Here is an 18732-nt window from a genome sequence, read left to right on the forward strand (position 1 = left end):
CAAGAAAAATAAAAAGTAAAAGACAATCAAGCAAATAATGTAGCTTAATTTGTTTTTGGGGTGTTTTCATTGTAAATCCAAAAGTTAAAAAAGTTTTGCACACGTGCTTTGTTAAAGAAAGGCATCCAGTTTTCAATTTCTTTTTTGCTCAATTGAACAAATGTTTTAAAACCGGATTTGGGTCACTATCCTTCAAAAATGTTTGCTAATTTAATGAATTTAATAAAAGCTGATTTGGATGCAGCAAAGACAGAACTGCAGCTGTGGGCCACAAAAGGCCCCTGCGCCACACTTTGGACACCCCTGATCCACACCCGGGCTTTTATTCCAGCTCTGCAGCAGCAGCATCATGCTGTGGGCTCTCTGGGTTTCTGTGGGATCAGCAGAGCGTCTCCAGGGTTCTGCATGTTCCCTGGACTTTGTGCAGACCTATCTCCCTGACCTTCGACCTTCCCTTTCACCCCCCCTCTCTGCTATCCTCTCAGTGGCCGCGCCGCGCCCTCGCCTCCTCTCCTTTAAGAGATTTTCTCTGTTCTCTCGGTTGCCAGGTAAAAGCCGGCATGTCTGGGTGCCCTAACACCGAGCTCAGGTTGGGTGGGGGGTCAAAGGGCACAAAGTCGGTAGAAAGACCTGATTTTTGTCATTTCTGTAGGTTTTAACCCACAAAGTCTGTAGAAAAAGCTGATTATTGTCACGTCTTTTAGGTTTTAACCCACAGCTCTGACACTCATGCGATTGACTGTAGGTTTAATCTTTAAGGATTGCATAAACGCTGCATTTTGGCAAACAATTATTTGTTCTGTAAAAGTGACTATACTTCCTAACAAATCTCCTTTTCAGCCACTGATATGAAATCTGTTTGAAACTGAACTATTCAGTAGATCAGCGCTTCACATGAAGAGTTCCTCAGTTTTCAGGACTGTTGGTCAAATTGTTTGCCAAAATCTCGTCTTTTTTTTAGACGACATGATGACTGATTTGCCTCCAGGAATAAAACCGTCGAGCTGCTTCTAGATGGATCTTCTTCTAGTTGACTGATTATTTCTCTATGAATGAAGCAACAACTTGTCTGTTTCATTGATTCATGTAGTGATAGTTTCGATCTTGCTGCTGTAGGATTTAGTTTTTCTCTTTAAAGTTCCACCCACTTCCAAATGTTGTAGTGATGAAAGAAGATGATTTGTTGAAAGGTTTTTATTTGGATTTGGGTCAGTTCTGCAATCCGGTCCATTTTAAAAACACTAACTCAAACAGAAACCAGTTTCCTGATGTTGTTGACTGTAATGCTTAGAGATCCGGTTGGAGACTTTTCAGCAGGTTTTAACACCAGATGGTTTGGAAACGAGAGCAGAAGTGACAAAATAACATCAGAAATGTTTTTATTTCCTTTCTAAACTATGATTCTGTTTTCTAAATGTCATTGTACCGAAGTTAAATATAACATACAGTTTTAAAAATGTTTCTAACAATAGTTAACTCATCAAAAAAATAGGAAAATATGCATTTTTTCCACCAATAAATGAAAAAAATTTATTGGTGGAATAAATTTTCACCAATAAATCTTTTTTATTTAAACTAAATGTAAAAGATTTAGTTTAAATTCATATTCCCTGAGATGAAATACAAACTTTTTTTAAAATTAAATTTTTTTTTTATTTGTACCTTTAATAAATTTAATTATAATCAATAACAACAATTACTAATAATGTCATATATTTTGACTCAAACCCTTTTTAAGTAACCAGCAGTTTTTGTATTTCTATTTTATTTTGTGTTTAAAGATAAAAAAAGCAATTATTATTAAGCTAATTTGAATATTTTTTCAAGATGTTTGTATTTTTAAGCATTTTCAACAAAATTAGAAAGAAAACCTTCCAGTCTTCCATTATTAAAATAAAAATCCATGATGTTTTTTGTCACTTTTGCTCTCTATAAGAGAGGCTAATTTAAAACTGCTAAAGAGAATATTTCTGAATTTTTTCATCATTACTTTGAGTTAAAAACCAGTTTCCTGATTTTAACCAGAAAGAAAAATCTCCTGCTGGATTACCAAAATCTCCTCCCAGTAAGATGAGTTTGCTAATCCAGTCTAATCCAACCACTAACTGTGAAAGTAGCTGTGGAAAACCGGGATGAGCTTCCCGGTTCATTCCTGGGAAACTAACGCGGTTGACGTGTCCAGGTAAAACAGTTTCCTATGACTCACTGAGGCCCCCTGCTGGACGACTCACACCAACCGGTAATCATAATGATGCACTGGGTGAACGGACGTGTGTGTGTGTGTGTGTGTGTGTGTGTGTGTGTGTGTGTGTGTGTGTGTGTGTGTGTGTGTGTGTAAGACATATATAGGAGAATGAGTTTGGATAGAAACTGTAATTTCTGATTATTATAAAAGCAAATGGAACATTTTGTACTTGACTCAATCTATAAATTAAACCGTTACCCAATATTCCAATAAAATGTTATTAATTTGAGTCGTTTTCTATAGAAACATACTGACTGTCTGAAAGACATTTTCATTTCTTAATGTATTTCAACTAACCTGTTTAGATTCTAATGGTTGATTGAATTAATAAGTTGTTTTAATTTAGTCTCAGCCTTCAAATCTACATGCATATTGCCACTCCTGGTAAAGATGTAAAAAAGGCCATAAAATAAGATTGTTTTATTGCAGCAGCTGAAAAAATTGGGAAACTCTGTGTTTAATTTAGATGCTTCAAAACATTTCATGCCAATAAGTAATAATCTTATAATCTATTTAAAATGAGTCAAACTACAGAAAATGTTCCAAAGTAATTCGCATTTCTTTGAATTTTGAAATACTGCAGCTAAAAGCTTGTTTTCAGTAAATCATTTCTCAGTATTAATAAAGTTCTAGTTCTACTGGCAGATTACAGCATGGGGAAATTTTAATTCATTATAAATAAATTTATCTGTCAGTGGAACTAGAACTTTTTCATCAACATTGAGGAATTATTAACTTAAAACAAGCGCCTGCATCTGCTGAAAAGTTAGTTTTGTCTTATTTCTCGTGTCTTTGCTTTCAAAATATCTTCAATACAATTTGCTCCAGTCAAATCTTACATATCTCATGTCTAAATAAAAACCTGATGAGCTCTAGTAGGAAGCGAAACTACTTTTCCAGGAAGTCAGCTCTAAATGCTAACTTAGCATGTGTAGAGTTAACTTAGCGTTTGTAGAGTTAGCTTAGCGTGTGTAAAGTTAGCTTAGCGTGTGTCGAGTTAGCTTAGCGTGTGTAGAGTTAGCTTAGCATGTGTAGAGCCAGCTTAGCGTGTGTCGAGTTAGCTTAGCATGTAGAGTCCGCTTAACGTGTGTCAAGTTAGCTTAACGTGTGTAGAGTTAGCTTAGCGTGTGTAGAGCCACCTTATCGTGTGTCGAGTTAGCTTAGCGTGTGTAGAGTTAGCTTAGGGTGTGTTGAGTTAGCTTAGCGTGTGTAGAGTTAGCTTAGCGTGTGTAGAGCCAGCTTAGCGTGTGTAGAGCCACCTTAGCGTGTGTCGAGTTAGCTTAGTGTGTGTTGAGTTAGCTTAGCGTGTGTAGAGCCAGCTTAGCGTGTGTCGAATTAGATTAGCGCGTGTCGAGTTAGCTTAGCGTGTGTAGAGCCAGCTTGGCGTGTGTCGAGTTAGCTTGGCGTGTGTCGAGTTAGCTTAGCGTGTGTAGAGTTAGCTTAGGGTTTGTAGAGCCAGCTTAGTGTCCATAAAGTTGATCCAGGATCAGCTGGATGGGTTGTGCAAACTGAAACTCTGTGAAATCTCGCCGGTAAAAGTCCGGTGTTGTTAGGATTTCTTCACACCAGATTTTTTTCCGCCTACTTTTTTTTTTTTAAATTTAATGACTAAACTGCAATGTAAAAACAACACTTTGTTTTTTTTACATGTCTTAATCTGGAGCAGAGTGGGGATTATGTCCCATTTTAAGGGTTAATGGTTTATTTAATCATTAATGTGTTATGGAATATTAATCAAATTTCTGCTGCATGATGCATTTATTTCACATTTTTATTTGTTTGGGAACTAAAACTCAGTGTAACTTATCTTTGTGTCATCGCAGATAAATCCTAACATGATGAATTAAAAACAGCTGCTTTACTTTGAAGAAATTGTAATGTGTGGCTGATGTAAGATCCTGACTTTAGAGTCACTTTAGATGGAAAGTTTTCTTTGTCACTGCCTGGTGACATAAAGTTTGAGTTAATAAATATTTGCTTCCACTGCACCCCCTCATCCTGATGCGTTTCTGGTTAGTTTGATGGTTTCTGTTGCTGTTTTCTGCTTTCTTCATACCTTCTTTTCTCGTAGTTACTCATTAGTCCTAACCTGCATCGCATCTTTGAACCACACTGCAAAAACTCTAAATCTCTCCAAGTGTTTTCAGTCCAGTTTTTAATAAACATATCTTAGTACACTGTGGAAATAAGACAAAGCTAACCCACAAGCAACTTTTCACCAATAATGGGAGCTTGTTTTGATTAAAAGGACTCGTTCTATTGGCAGATTATTTCACATCTAACTTGGAAAAAATGTCTTGTAATAAATGAAATAATCTGCCATCAAAGTTAAGGAATTATTGACTCAAACAAAGTCCTGCATCTTGCTGAACAGTTAATTTTGTATTATTTCTAGTGAACTTGAATATTTGCACGAAAGATACTTGGTAAGATTTAGTGTTTTTTCAGTGCAATAGTTATGAACCCAGTCTGCACCGGTTTTAAAGCGTCTGCAGGTCAAATGAAATGTTTCTGTGTTGAAATGTTGATCCGGAGCTGATTTAATTGAGTTTCTGTTGTGTTGTTAGTAGAGTTTCACTCGCCGTCTCACCTCAGCGGGTTGAACCGGACGGCGTCTCTGAGCGGAGCGGACCGGACCGACTCCCTGGCCGTGAGTGGGAGCACCAGCCAGCTCAACAGCAGCATGGCGTCGCAGCACTACACCCCCGACTTCAACGTCCGGGCGCTCACCGACCTGCAGTTCGTCAAGGTGGGTCCAGAACAGCCAACAAATCAGAGGAAGGCTGCATGTTTACTGCTCTGTCAGTAAAAATCTACGTTCTCCAACCCAAAACATGGAGAAGCAGCATCCAGCTTCTATGCAACACAAATCTGGAACAAATGTCCAGAAAACAGCAAAACAGCCGAAACACAGAGTTCCTTTAAATGAGGACTAAAAACCCACCTGGTTAGAGTTGCTTTTGATTAATAATAAATGGTTTAATAAACATTTATTATGGCTTTTCAACCATAAAAACCATGAAACATATTTAATGATGACACATGACAAACTATAAAATGTTTACTGGTTTTCTTAATTGTTGTCTGTACAGTAATGTGTTGTTTATGACATTGTTGCTTAAATGTGCTATGCTAATAAACCTGATTGATTGATCAGATATCTATATTGCTATCAAAGGAGAAAAAGTGGATCGGTGCATCCCTAGTTTTTATTAAATTTATTGACAAAGTTCAACTTTAAAGCAGACGAAAAATATTCTTTTAGCTCATCATTTACAGAAACATTCGTGTGTTTTTTCTAACTCTCCCTCAGATCACACGCTCACAGTACCAGAACGGCCTGATTGCGTCTCGCCTGGACAGCACGCCTCAGTCCCCAGAGAGCTCCCACTACTCGCAGGAGGAGACCACTCCCCCGGCAAACATCACCATCACGGACCTGGGAGCAGACTCCGCCCTCATGGAGAACGGCCCCGACGAGAAGACGCTGCTGCTGCTGCTGAACGAGCAGACGCCGACGCCGAACCACCATCACAACCACCTGGACAACAACGTCTGACCCCGAGCTTCCCCTCCCCTACAGGGGGGGGCGCTGTCAGCACCAAACACACCTTAAAGTCCCAAAGAGACAAGCCATGCGCGCATATCATGTAAATATGCGGGAATTCAAAATACCAAACAGACACGATGAGTCAAAACATTACAACCACTTAAAACTGCTGATCTGGATTGTTTTAGTTCTTTCAGATTGAAAATAGAAGAGTTTTATATCAATAATTCAGCAAGAAAGAGAAGTAAGACACACCCAGAAACCTAAAATAATACCTGTTAGATCTTATATTTAATGCTGTAAATCAGCATCAGGATTAATTTTCCCTCAAAAACACAAAATATTAATTATCTTATGTAGATTTGGGTGTAAAGGAGCCGATTATTAGTCAATAATTCCTTAATATTTATGAAAAATAGTAATACTACTGGCAAATTGTTTTGATTTAAGACAAGACGTTTCCCTCATAAATAAAATAATCTGCCAGTGGAACGAGGGTTTCTTTTTAAAATCGGGATTAAGGAATTATTTACTAAAAATAATCTCCCGTTTCTTGCTGAAAAGTTACTTGTAAGTTATTTTTGTCTCTTTTCATGTGAACTAAGATAAAACATCTGGATCTCTTGAGTTATTTTAACTGAACTAATATCAGTGAAATTGTGTGATTTCATATTTAAAGCTGTAATATCCATCAAATCAGCAACAGGATTTATTTGCACTGCATAAACAAACTTATACCAAGTACTTTTTTTGTCTATTTTCTAGAGAAAATAGACTAAAAAATTAGGTGTCTTAATATCTTAGTACACCCGAAATAAAATAAATTAACTAGAAGTAACTTTCAGCACAATATAGGAGCTTGTCTTAAGTTCATAATTCCTTAATATTTATTTTTAAAAAGTACTTATTCCATTGGCAGATTATTTCGCTTATAACAAAACATGTTCCCCAAATTTTAAGTGAAATATTTTACCAGTGGAACTTGTAATTTTTCACCAATATTAAGTATTTATAAACAAAAAGCATGCGCCTATTTCTTGCTGAAAAGCTATTTGTAACTTCATTTACTGTATTTCAACAATGCCAATATATTAACAATAGAAAATACACCAAAAAATGCTCGATAATATTTAGGGGGGTTTTTTTCAGTGTGGATGCAGTTGAAGTCTGTAATCTCCTCAAAAAGTCATTTTTCTCTGAAGCACCTTGAATGAAACGTAAATTTCCCTGTTTTAATGCGGTTTTAGCCAAGCGGTTTGGAATAAATTTGTTTTGTGGATTTCTGCTGTAAAGTTTTGGCTCATCGTGAAGAAAACCCACCAAAAGTGTATTTTGCCACAACCATGCAAGCAGGGTGAACACCCAGCGGCCGTCTGTGGAATCCAGGAAGTTAACCTTTTCACCCCGTCATGGCTGCCAGCACCGTCATGGCCGCCGTCATGGCCGCCGGTTTCCATGTTGCTTCCAGTTCAGAGACTCAGGGAGACTCCGCCCTCCTGCCTCCACCAATCCCGTATCGGAGAGCTGTGAACCAATGGCGTCGCAGCCTGTGTAGCAGTCTGATCCACCTCCACCAATCAGCAACCAGAAGACAGAGAGGACCCGTCGGAGTTCAGACAAAGTAATATATGTTCCATAGAGATTTCTAATCGCATATTTATTGATGAACTTTTATGTTTTCTTGGCAACGCCGGAGGAGCTGCGATGGGAGTTTCATCCTCGTTTTGTCTTTTGTTTCCGGTGACTAACCAAGAGCCTTTATATCCTGAAGTTGTGAAGAGATTCACACTGATTGACAGCCAGTCTGTATTTTGATTAAGACAATCAACATAAATGAAGTGAATGTTTTATGAAATGTGTAGGGTACGTTAACCATGGCTGCTCTTGTCTCTGTGAAATCTTTGATTATTTTGTTTTAAAGCTGAATTCAGGCTAAATCCACAGAAATCAGGTGCCGGTTTTCACAGAGAGGAGTCGGCCTGAGAGCTAAGAGACTTCTTTTGGAAAGTCTCTTCTTTCCAAAAGAAGAGATTCCTTCTTTTGGAAAGAGCGGGGACTTTTCTTTTGTTTTTTGTATACCTGTGTGTGAGAGCATGTGTGTGTGTGTGTGCGCGCGTGTGTGTGTGACCAAAAATGGGGATCCCTCAGTGGGATCAGAACCAAAAAAGGGATGCTGCGTCACCTCCTAAGAAAGTACTTTATTTATTTACCTAAATACTTGTATATATATTTGCCGTTGAGGCACAACAAGTGTAATTTTTTTTGCAATGATTTGCATTTATTGTTTGGGATTTTTTGTTTTTAAATCGAGGACTGTGGGATGATTACATGGAACCACGAAGTTGAAACACTCAGCTGCATCGCGTCACTTTCATGTTCAACTGTTCTGTACATTTATCATCAGTGCTTTATTTGTTTTCAATTTGAGCTGCATACACTCCAGTTATATTTTACTGTAACTTCCAAAGAGATTTTAAGGAGAATCAATCATAAAACTGATATAATTACCTTTCTTGTGGATTTTTTTCTGTGATCTCTTATAAAACTGAAGAGTTTTCCTAAATATTCTTTGTTTAGTGACATAAAGACAGTTTTTTTTCTTTTTTTCCTCATCTTTGTTCCTTTTTGCTCCGTTTCATTTCCCCACTATCAAATTAAAATTTTCCTCTTAATCCTCATGAATGTAAAGTCAAACAAAACTTACCTCTTTCTGCCCCAAAAGAGGAACTGAAGATCACTTTTCCTTGCATTTTCAGTTTGTATCTGAAACCAAGGCCTAAGAAAATCTCTTTTTCTCTTTTTTGAGTTCAGTGGGAAATGTTTTCTGTTTTTAAAACTTCCTGTGTCTAATTTTGTTTACATTTGGATTTTTGTGTCACAAGGGAGGAACAGAAAAATTCCTTCCTGTACTTGGTAACTGAGAAGACATCAGGCTCTGCTGCTGCAGCAGCACATGAAAACACATGACACAGTTCTGAGGAGCTGGCTGGAGTTTACGTGAAGAAATTGTTTGAGTCCCTTTTACGTCACTGGTTTCATTCTGAAATTGATTTCTGTGAAAGTTCAAAGTGATTTTTGCCAACATAATTTGGACCTGAGCTGCCTGCTAAAGGAGATTCTTATAACTTTTCGTTTTTAACTGTGTTCAGATCAGACAGTAAATGTTTATGTCCAATTGATAAAAAAGGAAAAACGCAGATTTTGCATTATGCTTTTAGATCAATACATATCATACTTTCCACCCATGACAAAATAAGCATTAAAGTCTCCAGTTTGAATCTTTACACATAAACTGTTGAAATGTTAGTTTATTGAAGATGAGAAAACCAGGTAAAACAAGAGTTTTGGAGACTTAACTGACCGACACCCTGATGAGAAATTTAAAAGCATAATGAGCTGAAACAATAAAATGTAATTTTTTTATCCGGTTTTTGGATCTTTGCAGCCCTGATGTGTTCGTAACTTTTCCACAAACTACTGTCACCAGAATTTTCCGCTTTATGTACTGTAAAATATGCAATGGTGAATGGAAGCAGCTAAAAGTAACACTCTTCTAAACATAATCATTACTGTCAAATCAGAACTAATGTTATACATGTGGTATTTGCCTTAGCTTGAAAACCCAGCAAACCTGCCCCACATAGAGAGTAAAGGTGCCATTTTGATCCCTTTTAACAACTAACTAAATGAAAGCACTGAAATTAGCTCCTGCTTGCAGATTCTCCAGTCTGTCCTGAATTGTTTCCTGTGGGTATCAGCAGTTTTAGTTCTTTTACGACTTTATGTGTGTGCGATTCTGCAAGTCTCACATTTCTCCACATAAACTCTAGTTTGCCTTCAAACCTCTGTCAGTTTGGTTGAAGTGAACTCTGGTGTGGTTTGAATGCATAACTGAACGCCAATAGGACTGGCTACCGATATAAAAGCAGGAAGCGGACTACAGAGCAAGGTATTATGGGTAAACACAATCAAAACAAACACGAGTCTAGCGCTAGCGTGAGAAATAACTCATGGTTATTTCATTTACTAATGAAATAACTCATTAATAGCGTCTCTCCAACCGCTAAAATCTGACGCCACTCCATTTTTGTTTACATTTCATGAAAAAAGGCTGTAGAGCTCAGTGTCTTCAGTGATATGTGTGTTGCTTCAGTGGTTCCTGGTGAGGCGCCCCCACAGGCCAGGAGTGGAACAGGTTGCTCAAAGGGTTTAGTTGGTTTGACTCCGTGCAGTGAGAAAGAAAACCACAGCAGCTGAAAATGGAACAAATGTTGCAATCGTTGGTCCCCAATCAAACCGAGTTTACTGACTATCAGGTGTCACAACATTCTTGCAAGCAACACCCATCCGCACCTTTATTGCTTGACTTTGCTCAAGATAGCAGTCTCAGCCATGAGATTAACCATGTTGTGTTGTTTTCACTGTGTTTTTGTTGTTCTTTTTCTTAAGTCACAGATTAAAATTATTCTATTATGCTGGGACAAAAGTTGTTTTTCTATGAAGGTGAATAGAAATCTGGCTTTTCTGTGATTATCTCTGTGAAGCTCACGGTCTTGGATCATGTCTTAGGAAAGAGCTTTCTCTAACCTTCTTTCTTTGTGGCTGATTAGCCACCACACCCAATTGAATTATTTCCAAATTGTCTTTGCTTATTTTATCAAGAAAACCAAGCATTCTGTTAATTCACTAAGAGATTTTCAGATTCTATGTCATCATCCTTATATGGTTGTGCCTTCCTGTTTTAGCTAGTGACTCAAAATGTTTGTTTCAGAAAAAGGTTTCTAAAATCCGCTGCAAATGATTTTCCCAAAGCTGCTGCTGGCTATCGTCTTAATATATGCTAAGAAAAAATGTCTTTGTTGCAGTGTCCGAAAGCAAACCTGGCACAAAAACTGAACTAAAAATTAAATAACAGAAACTACCAACAAAACAACCTTATATTTACTACCACTTTTTTACTTTATCTCACTAAACCAGAAGCAAACATAATGCTATGAAACATTAGTACGGTCCTTTATGTGTGTAAATCCATAAGAGGGAGAGAAATGTATTATTAGCTTATCTTGCTAAATTCAGTTAGCACCACAACATTTAGCAAATCCAGCTGGTTTTCTAATTTATGACTAGAATGTTCTGTTTCGATGTCTTTTCATTCCCACATCTGAGCTTCAGAAGCAACATTATATTGATTTTGAAACGCAGACCGCAGCTTTTAAGCTAACAGCTTAACTAACAAGCTGTGCTAACAGCTGCTTTGCACAGACTCTGTTAAAGAGAATTTTAATCACATAAAACATGCCACACACACAATCTTTATAGCAATTCAAGTGTTTTCATCTTTGCACGAGAGTTCTCAACTCTTAGCTAAACACACGTTGAGCTAACCATATAAATGTCTTTATATCTAACTGTTCTTTCTCCATCAGACATGTTTTATTATATTTTTGTTGTGTGAGAACTAGAACGAGAATAGAGACATGAAAGAACGACAAGATCAGCAGAAGGACTCATTAAGCTAACGTTGCTCAGCATGGCAGACGGATCATTTTTAATCAGCTGCTTTTTCCTCCTGGTGTTTACAGTTAGCTTCTGAAGTTCAAGTCACAGCAGTGGTTTATAAATATTACAATATAAGAACCGTATTTACATTAAAAAATCTCTTTAAAATGTTTTTTGTATAGTTGATAAATTGCAGCAATTTTGGTCTTCCCTTTACTTCAGACAGAAATTCTTCTTTTCACTGCATTTAATTATAATTCAACACATTATAACTTCCTGCTCTGTGAAACTTTTCTGGCAGCTGCTTTCTGCTTGTTGTTAACTTTGCTGTTCAGGAGCTTTAGATTCCTGTGCCTTAAGAATCTTTAGTTTGCTTTCTATTTCCAGTCTGACATTAGTTATTTGCATATTTTGACACATATTTCTGAGTTTCTTTCTAAACTGAAGGCTTTATAATTTTGTCATTGAGTTTGTGTTCCTCAAGTAATTTTGTAATGTTTTATTCAAGTTGATTTCAGTAACTAAGCTGTATATTTTTGCTATTTCTGCTGTATAGTGATACAGCAGTGATTAAATTTAGTAACTGTGCATTTATTTTAGAATTTGTGAAACTTGTTAAAAATCTGTACAATTGCATTGTTGAATGTGTTTTATTGCTGTCCAGAAGCATAGTTTTAAAAACTATGAAACTATCCGACTACATATACCAACTCGTGTGCGGTGAGTTCATGGCTAGTGAGGGAAAATCATAAGACCCCCACATGTTGTTGTTAACGTAGGTTAATTTCACACATGCAGACAACATTGAAGGGCAAAAAGACTATTTCTTCAATAGCCGTGCTGCCATGGTAGAATAATTCCGTTAACTCAATGAAACTTTGAAATATAGACATAAATTTGGTGCTATGCTGCACAGCAAAGAAAAAACTTGTTAAAGTACAACTCAAAACCACCTTTATCTCACTCTCTGTATCGGCCAAGCATTTCACTTATTTACTGTATGGTTGGCTCCATGGCGAGCTCGCTGTCTCTTACTCTGCAGTTGTGGAGTCACAATGTCTGGGATCATGAGCGCCCCCTGCCATGAGGCAAGAAAACTGCCTGCCTCACCTCTAATCTGTTCTCTGGTTTCTGATTGCTCCTCAGCACACGAAACACATTACACACACACAGTTGGTGACAACAAACACTGTACATTACATACATAAGTTATTAACTACATATTAAATGTTTTTTAACCATTTTATTGGCGACGTACAGCCATGTACAGTTAGAGAGAGGTTGATCAATCCCAGGTGAGGCTCAGCTCACAGCTGCCTCACCGGCTTCTGAGCATTTCAATGCAAAAAATGTGAAAATTGTGTGATTTTTCAAAAAAAATCTAAATTGGTAAAGCTAAATAAAAAAATAAATATTTTATACTACAAAACATAGGATGTAGCTATATAAAATTATCTTATATTATTCTTCATGATGACAGGTGAGGCTTTACCTCCCCTGACTGCATGTCACCATATATATATATATATATATATATATATATATATATATATATATGACTCACCAAGCGATTGCAACATCAGGAAAAAGGAGCACGAGAAACTGGAGAAATACCAGGGCCTCAGGGAAGAGCTGGAGAGAGCCTGGAAGGTGAGGACCACAGTGGTGCCTGCGGTCATCGGGGCCCTCGGGGCAGTAACCCCCAAACTGGAGCAGTGGCTACAACAGATCCCAGGAACAACATCAGACATCTCAGTCCAGAAATGTGCAGTCCTTGGCACAGCCAAGATACTGCAGGACCCTCAAGCTCCCAGGCCTCTGGTAGAGGACCCGAGCTCAGAGGATAAGAACCACCCGCGGTGGGTGAGAAGGAACTTTTTTAAAATTCTTTTATGTATAACTGGATGAAGCAGTACAAACCAGCCTCATCCAGTCACGTTTCAGTTTGTGTGCTTCAATCCATCTTGTTGTAAAAAATAAAAGCACTTTAGCAATCAATGCATTTTTAAAAATTTGAGAAATTTACCAAAATTTCTTGCTCAGCTGCAGTTGCAACATGCTTACAAAACAGTTACTGGCCGGGATTTCATCAGCGCCGCTCTGAGGCCTCACCATGACTCTGTTTTTGCCTCAGCGCTGGAAGCTGCTGGAAGGTTTTCATGGTGAATTCATCAAACTCAACCCAACACACTGCTGGGATCTGATTTCCTTTTGTCCCTGCTTGCCACACTTGCTTCAGATTCTGGTTTTATTTTAATCCATATTCATAAGTGGTTGTTTTTGTTTTGTTTTTTTTGTTTTTTTTTAATTTATGTAATTATGTTGAATTTATTTTTCATGTAAATGAAATGGATGATATTTGAGGAAACTGGTATGCTTTATACTTTCTGGTAAAAAAGAGAAAGTGTCTAAATATTGTTTTACAATTTATGTCTTATTGAGTTTGAGGATGAAGAGCATTACTATTAAACCTGAGATATTTTTCTCTATATGTTTTTGATTTTGCTTCAATCAATTAATGAATCAATCAAGTTTATCTTTACATTTCAGCAAAAAGAGTTCAAAGTGCTTTACATTATAAAAATATCAGTCACCAATTTGAGACGGAATGATATTTCATTGTATGATGTTAGTTTCACTTTAATCACAGTCAGAAAATCACTAAAACCCAACCACAAAATACCAGATTTGATGATTATATCATTTATTTTTTAGAAAACACACATACACACGCGCACACACACAGTTGCATTTTCATCACTTGTGGCACTTCACATTGACTTCCATTAATTTCTACAGCCTAACCTTTATCGTAATCTTAGCCCTGAACCAAACCATTACAGAACTAACCGCTAACCCAAAAACAACAATTTCCCTCATGGGTACCGATAAAATGTCCCCACAAGGACCAATGGTCCCCATAACCCCACATTGTAAATAGGTTCCCATAAGGATATAAAAACCTGACACACACACACACATGCGTGTACACACACATACACCCATTGATGTAAATCAGAATTTTAGAGGGTTTCATTTTTTATTTCTGTATAAAAATGTTGCTGCTGCCTTGCAGACAAAAGGTCCTGGGTTCAAATCCCAGCCTGGGGGTTTTCTGCATGTTCTCCCAGTGCATGTTTGGGTTCTTTCCTGGCACTCTAACTTCCTTCCTCAGTCCAGACCCATCATTTGATTGGTAACTCTAAATCAGGTATACTCAAAGTGCAGCCTGAGGGCCATTTGTGGTGCAGATGAACACTTTTTGTAGTCATATGTCCAGTTTTAATTTTCTTAAACAGTAAATGTTAAGTACAGCATAAAGAGCTTTTCTATTTTTCTTAGTAAGCCATGTGACAGCTGTCCTTTATACTTGGATAAACACAAAAAAATTATTTAGATTTAGAAGCAATGTGTCATTTTTGTTCCTGGAAGTGAACTAAAATATTTAACAGACAAAAAAATAGTAGAATAATAAGCTTTAAAATACTTTAGTTAGTTTCTAAATCACTGAACTCTTAATAAAAATTAAAAAAAACCTTAAAGCACTTTGAACTAACTTGTTCCCTTCTTGTTTCAGCCCTCACGACAAATATTTAAATGTTTGTTCTTGTTTTCTTTAACATTTTTCAACCTTTTTCACTCTAAGAGTTCTTGGTAAGACACTAGGAAGTATAAAATAAGAACAATACTTCCTGTTGTTGCTTCACACTGATGGTAAATGCAGCAACACGTGATAATCAAGCCTCCTGACACACCTCGCCTGTAAAGAGGAAACACAGCTGCTGTAGGAAGTGGGTGAAATGAGAACCCAGAAAACTCCCAGAGGTGAGTGTGTCATCACTGGGAATTTTTTCTGCAAAAGCAACTCCACCTGTTAAATTCCAGACGCAAAACACACACAGAGAGCAACAAAGGAAGGTGTGTAAACAGGATGTGATGAAACCACCTTTATGAAGCCATGACTGAAACCAACCGTTATCATGACCACTGTCAGTTTGGACTTGTGTCATTACATGTCTGCTGTCGTAAGAAACTTCCCTCACAAGAACCTCCGCCCTCCAAATCCGGCTCGGATTACAAACCCGGACTTACAAATAACTTTTCAGCAAGAAATCATTAGAAATCTTCTGTTTTTAGAAAATCCTCTCAATTGATCAATCAAGTTTATTTGTAGCACATTTCAGCAACAAGCTAGTTCAAAGTGCTTTACCAATTATAAAGCTAGTAACAAACAAATTACATTTTGTCAAGAGCCAAAATCAAAGTCAACGTTACAACAAACATGTTGGTTAGTGTTTCACATTTTATGTCTCAAACGCAGCTTCTAACCTGGAGCTAAAGAAAGTCTGTGTTTCGGCTGTTTTGCAGTTTTCTGGAAGTTTGTTCCAGATTTGTGGAACAAATGCATCTTCTCCATGTTTGGTTCTGGTTCTGGGTTCTGGTTCTGGGTTCTGGGAGCAAAGCCAGAACCAGAGGAGCTGAGTGATTCATTTCAGTTCAGTTGTAGTCATCTGGCAGTTCAGGGAACATTTCATTAAAAATCATCTCTGCACCAATAATGTTCAGTCAAGGAGTAATCCCACCTCTGAACCTGTGGCATCTTTCTTCTGATAGCATCATAAAAATATTGAAATGATGCAATGGCCCACAATTAAATTTGCTGTTCCAGTTTTCATCATCCTCATTTGATGCCCAAGCTTGTTTTTGTGAAAAAGTTGCCAAATTTTGCACATTTAGCTGTGTCTGTTTCCAGCGCTTTACTCTTTTTTTCTTCCAGTCGCTGCTCTTTTTCCATGTTTTAAACTGCACTGACATTTTAAAATGTCACTGCTTTTTTCTGTAGTTGTTCACATTTCCAAACATAAGCGACTTGTATATGATCTCCTAATGTGAACGTGAAACGTGTCAAACAGGTGCAGTAGAAGACGCTGTCACGTCACATGTAGCGATTGTTTGAAGATGTAGTTACAGATGCCAATGGTGGAGCGTATCTTGCAGTTTTAAAAGCAGCGCATTAACAAATTAAACTGGATTACTGTCCACCATTGTTGTTATTTTTCTTCCTGTTTTCATGTATCAGGACGCAGAATAGTGACATTTGTCGAGTGTCAGTGACGTCCAGGTCAGATGGATGGGACCTGGCTGTACAGATTATGTTTAAAAAGATCAGATATGGATCGGATTTAGAACCACATCTGAGAGAATTGGGTCACCTTTTTGACCCAAATCTGATCTCAGACTGTCATGGGAAGATCAGGTCAGTGGGATAACAGAGTGCAGCTGTGAGGGAAGAGCATAAGGCAGGCTGAGGAAGAGGTCTCAAAATGAACCTAAAAAATACACAAATATTAAGAAAGGCTGGTCAAACGTAAAAACAGAAATCAAGGCTAAGAAAGCAAACATAAAAACCAAAACAACCCAGGATCCTGGCCCTTCTCTACCATATTGTTCTTGTGGTATAAAGTCCAGATTCTTTCATCATCCAACTGTTTACTCGTCGTTTATCTTTGATGTTTTTGACTGAATTGTTTTTTTTTCCTTTTTCTTACTCACCTTATGTTTTTTGGTGAGTATTACTCGCTTAGTGACGCAGACGCAGTGGTATGCCGTGTTGAAGTAACTTGATGAGTAAGAACAGGAGGTCCAAGTATTGTCCAAGAATTTGGCACTTTTTGTGTATTATAGTATTCGTCATCGTGGTATATTCCACTGAACGCAGACTTATTAGTCAAAGCTGTTTCTTTATTTAGTGTCAGGAGATTGAAGATGTGTGAAAGGCTGAAAAAATCCCTCGTTGTTGCTCACACTCTTTGCCATGTGTGACTTCACAGATTTTAAATCTTCAGCAGCTACTTTGCGTCACCTCTGAATTTTCGCTTCCTTATTTGTCCTGAACTTTCAGAGAGATGTGAAAGTGTGAAACTGCTGCGTAGAAACAAATTTCCCAGTGCCAATAGGATCTATTAAATTATACAGCAGCAATTAAATGTGAGTGATTCATGCAGGATCAACAGCAGAAGGTGGTTGCACCACACCCAGATTGTTAAACCTGCCGCAGACACATCATCAAATTATGTCGGCTTGAGACAAATCAAATATTTCCACTGCTTTTGTTTGCTTTGATGTTGACTGTCCAGATTTTCCAGGTTTTCTTCTCTACCAAGACGTCAGATTGACCGTTTGCGTCCCTCTCCGTCTGGTTCTTTTTATATAAGATTAAAGTCTTAGACCGTTTATGTTCTACGGCAGGCGTGTCAAACTCAGTTTCATTTTCGGCCAAATAAAATATCTGACAGTTCTTAAAGGGCCGGTTGTGCCACAATGCATTGATAAATCAATTGAACTGTTAGAGTGTTTAAAAATAGTTGTCCCTCCAGGATTTCATGATTGTTTTTGTGTTTTTGGTAATCAAAGTCATAGATTTTGTGGTGCCAATTTACTAATATTTGTAAGAAATTTTTACAATATTTCTGCTAAAATATGATGCTAAATGTGACTTTTCATTCATTGCCATACCAGGCTGAGGCAGCAGTTATTTAAACCCGACCTATTAAACCAATTTTGAGAAAACGTTTCAATAAAATCAGAAATAAAGTTGGGATCTGTTGATTTTGTTTTTCTGTTGATTTGTTAAAAACTGGAAGGACTTATTGATGTCGTCTACAGGTCCATGTAAAAAGTTACAAATTTGTCCCTCAAACCTTTAGTTTGACACGTGACGACATATATTTTTGAATTTTAAAGTTTTTAACTGGAACTGCATAAAATGATTAGGTAACTATTCAGCATGTTTTATTGCTGGTGACACTCATTTCATTTAAGTAATTCAGGTCAAAAGTGAATGTCAAGTATATTGATTTATCACACTCACAGTCATCTGTTTAGAGCATTTATGTCTGTTACTTTTTCATTATGACTCATATGTAGACACATTTTACTGGATGATAAATTGGCCCAGAAGTAATTGATGGTAATATTTTTGTCTTGAGACAATTTACAAGTAAATAATGTCCTAATAATAAAGAACACATTCTCAAAGATCAATAAACTTCATCTAATGAACATTTAAGACTGGAACTGGAAGACATTTTAAACATTCAAAATAAATAAATGAAACAACAAAAATAACAAAGAAAATGAATCATGAAATCTCTGTAAACAAAACTATCCTTAAAAAATGGCCAGTTGAGACCAAAACATCAAACTGAAGACGTTATCATCATAAATAAATTATTCATGCAATTAAGCGATTTATTGCGACAGGCCTCATCGCTCATGGAAACCTCAAATTCAGAAATTCTGAATATTACAGAAAAATGTCGGACTGATGATGATGTCATGTCCTGTTTGAGTCTCCAATGTTTTGTTTTACATGCAGCGCCGGTTCGCTGCGGCTCTGCTGGTTTTCGGTCTGCAGCTTGTTTCTGTGTTGGGTTTA

General features: G+C 37.3%; 1 protein-coding gene across 5 annotated transcripts in view; it reads left to right on the forward strand.

Moving 5' to 3' along the window:
- LOC129365749 (metal transporter CNNM4) overlaps positions 1–8302 on the forward strand; it is a 35475-nt gene extending 27173 nt beyond the window's left edge. The window contains exons 6-9 of one of the 5 annotated variants that reach the window (XM_055039189.1): positions 486–548; positions 2183–2239; positions 4813–4994; positions 5559–8302. In XM_055039189.1, the coding sequence (XP_054895164.1) occupies positions 486–548; positions 2183–2239; positions 4813–4994; positions 5559–5804 (548 nt within the window). In that variant the 3' untranslated portion in view covers positions 5805–8302. The remainder of the gene's footprint in view (positions 1–485; positions 549–2182; positions 2240–4812; positions 4995–5558) is intronic. The other 4 variants (XM_055039190.1, XM_055039192.1, XM_055039193.1 and 1 more) reach the window with 4 other exon arrangements.
- Positions 8303–18732: the final 10430 nt, after the last annotated feature.

Source organism: Poeciliopsis prolifica, unplaced genomic scaffold (assembly GCF_027474105.1).
Source record: "Poeciliopsis prolifica strain line A6 unplaced genomic scaffold, Auburn_PproV2 SCAFFOLD014, whole genome shotgun sequence".
Taxonomy (NCBI): domain Eukaryota; kingdom Metazoa; phylum Chordata; class Actinopteri; order Cyprinodontiformes; family Poeciliidae; genus Poeciliopsis; species Poeciliopsis prolifica.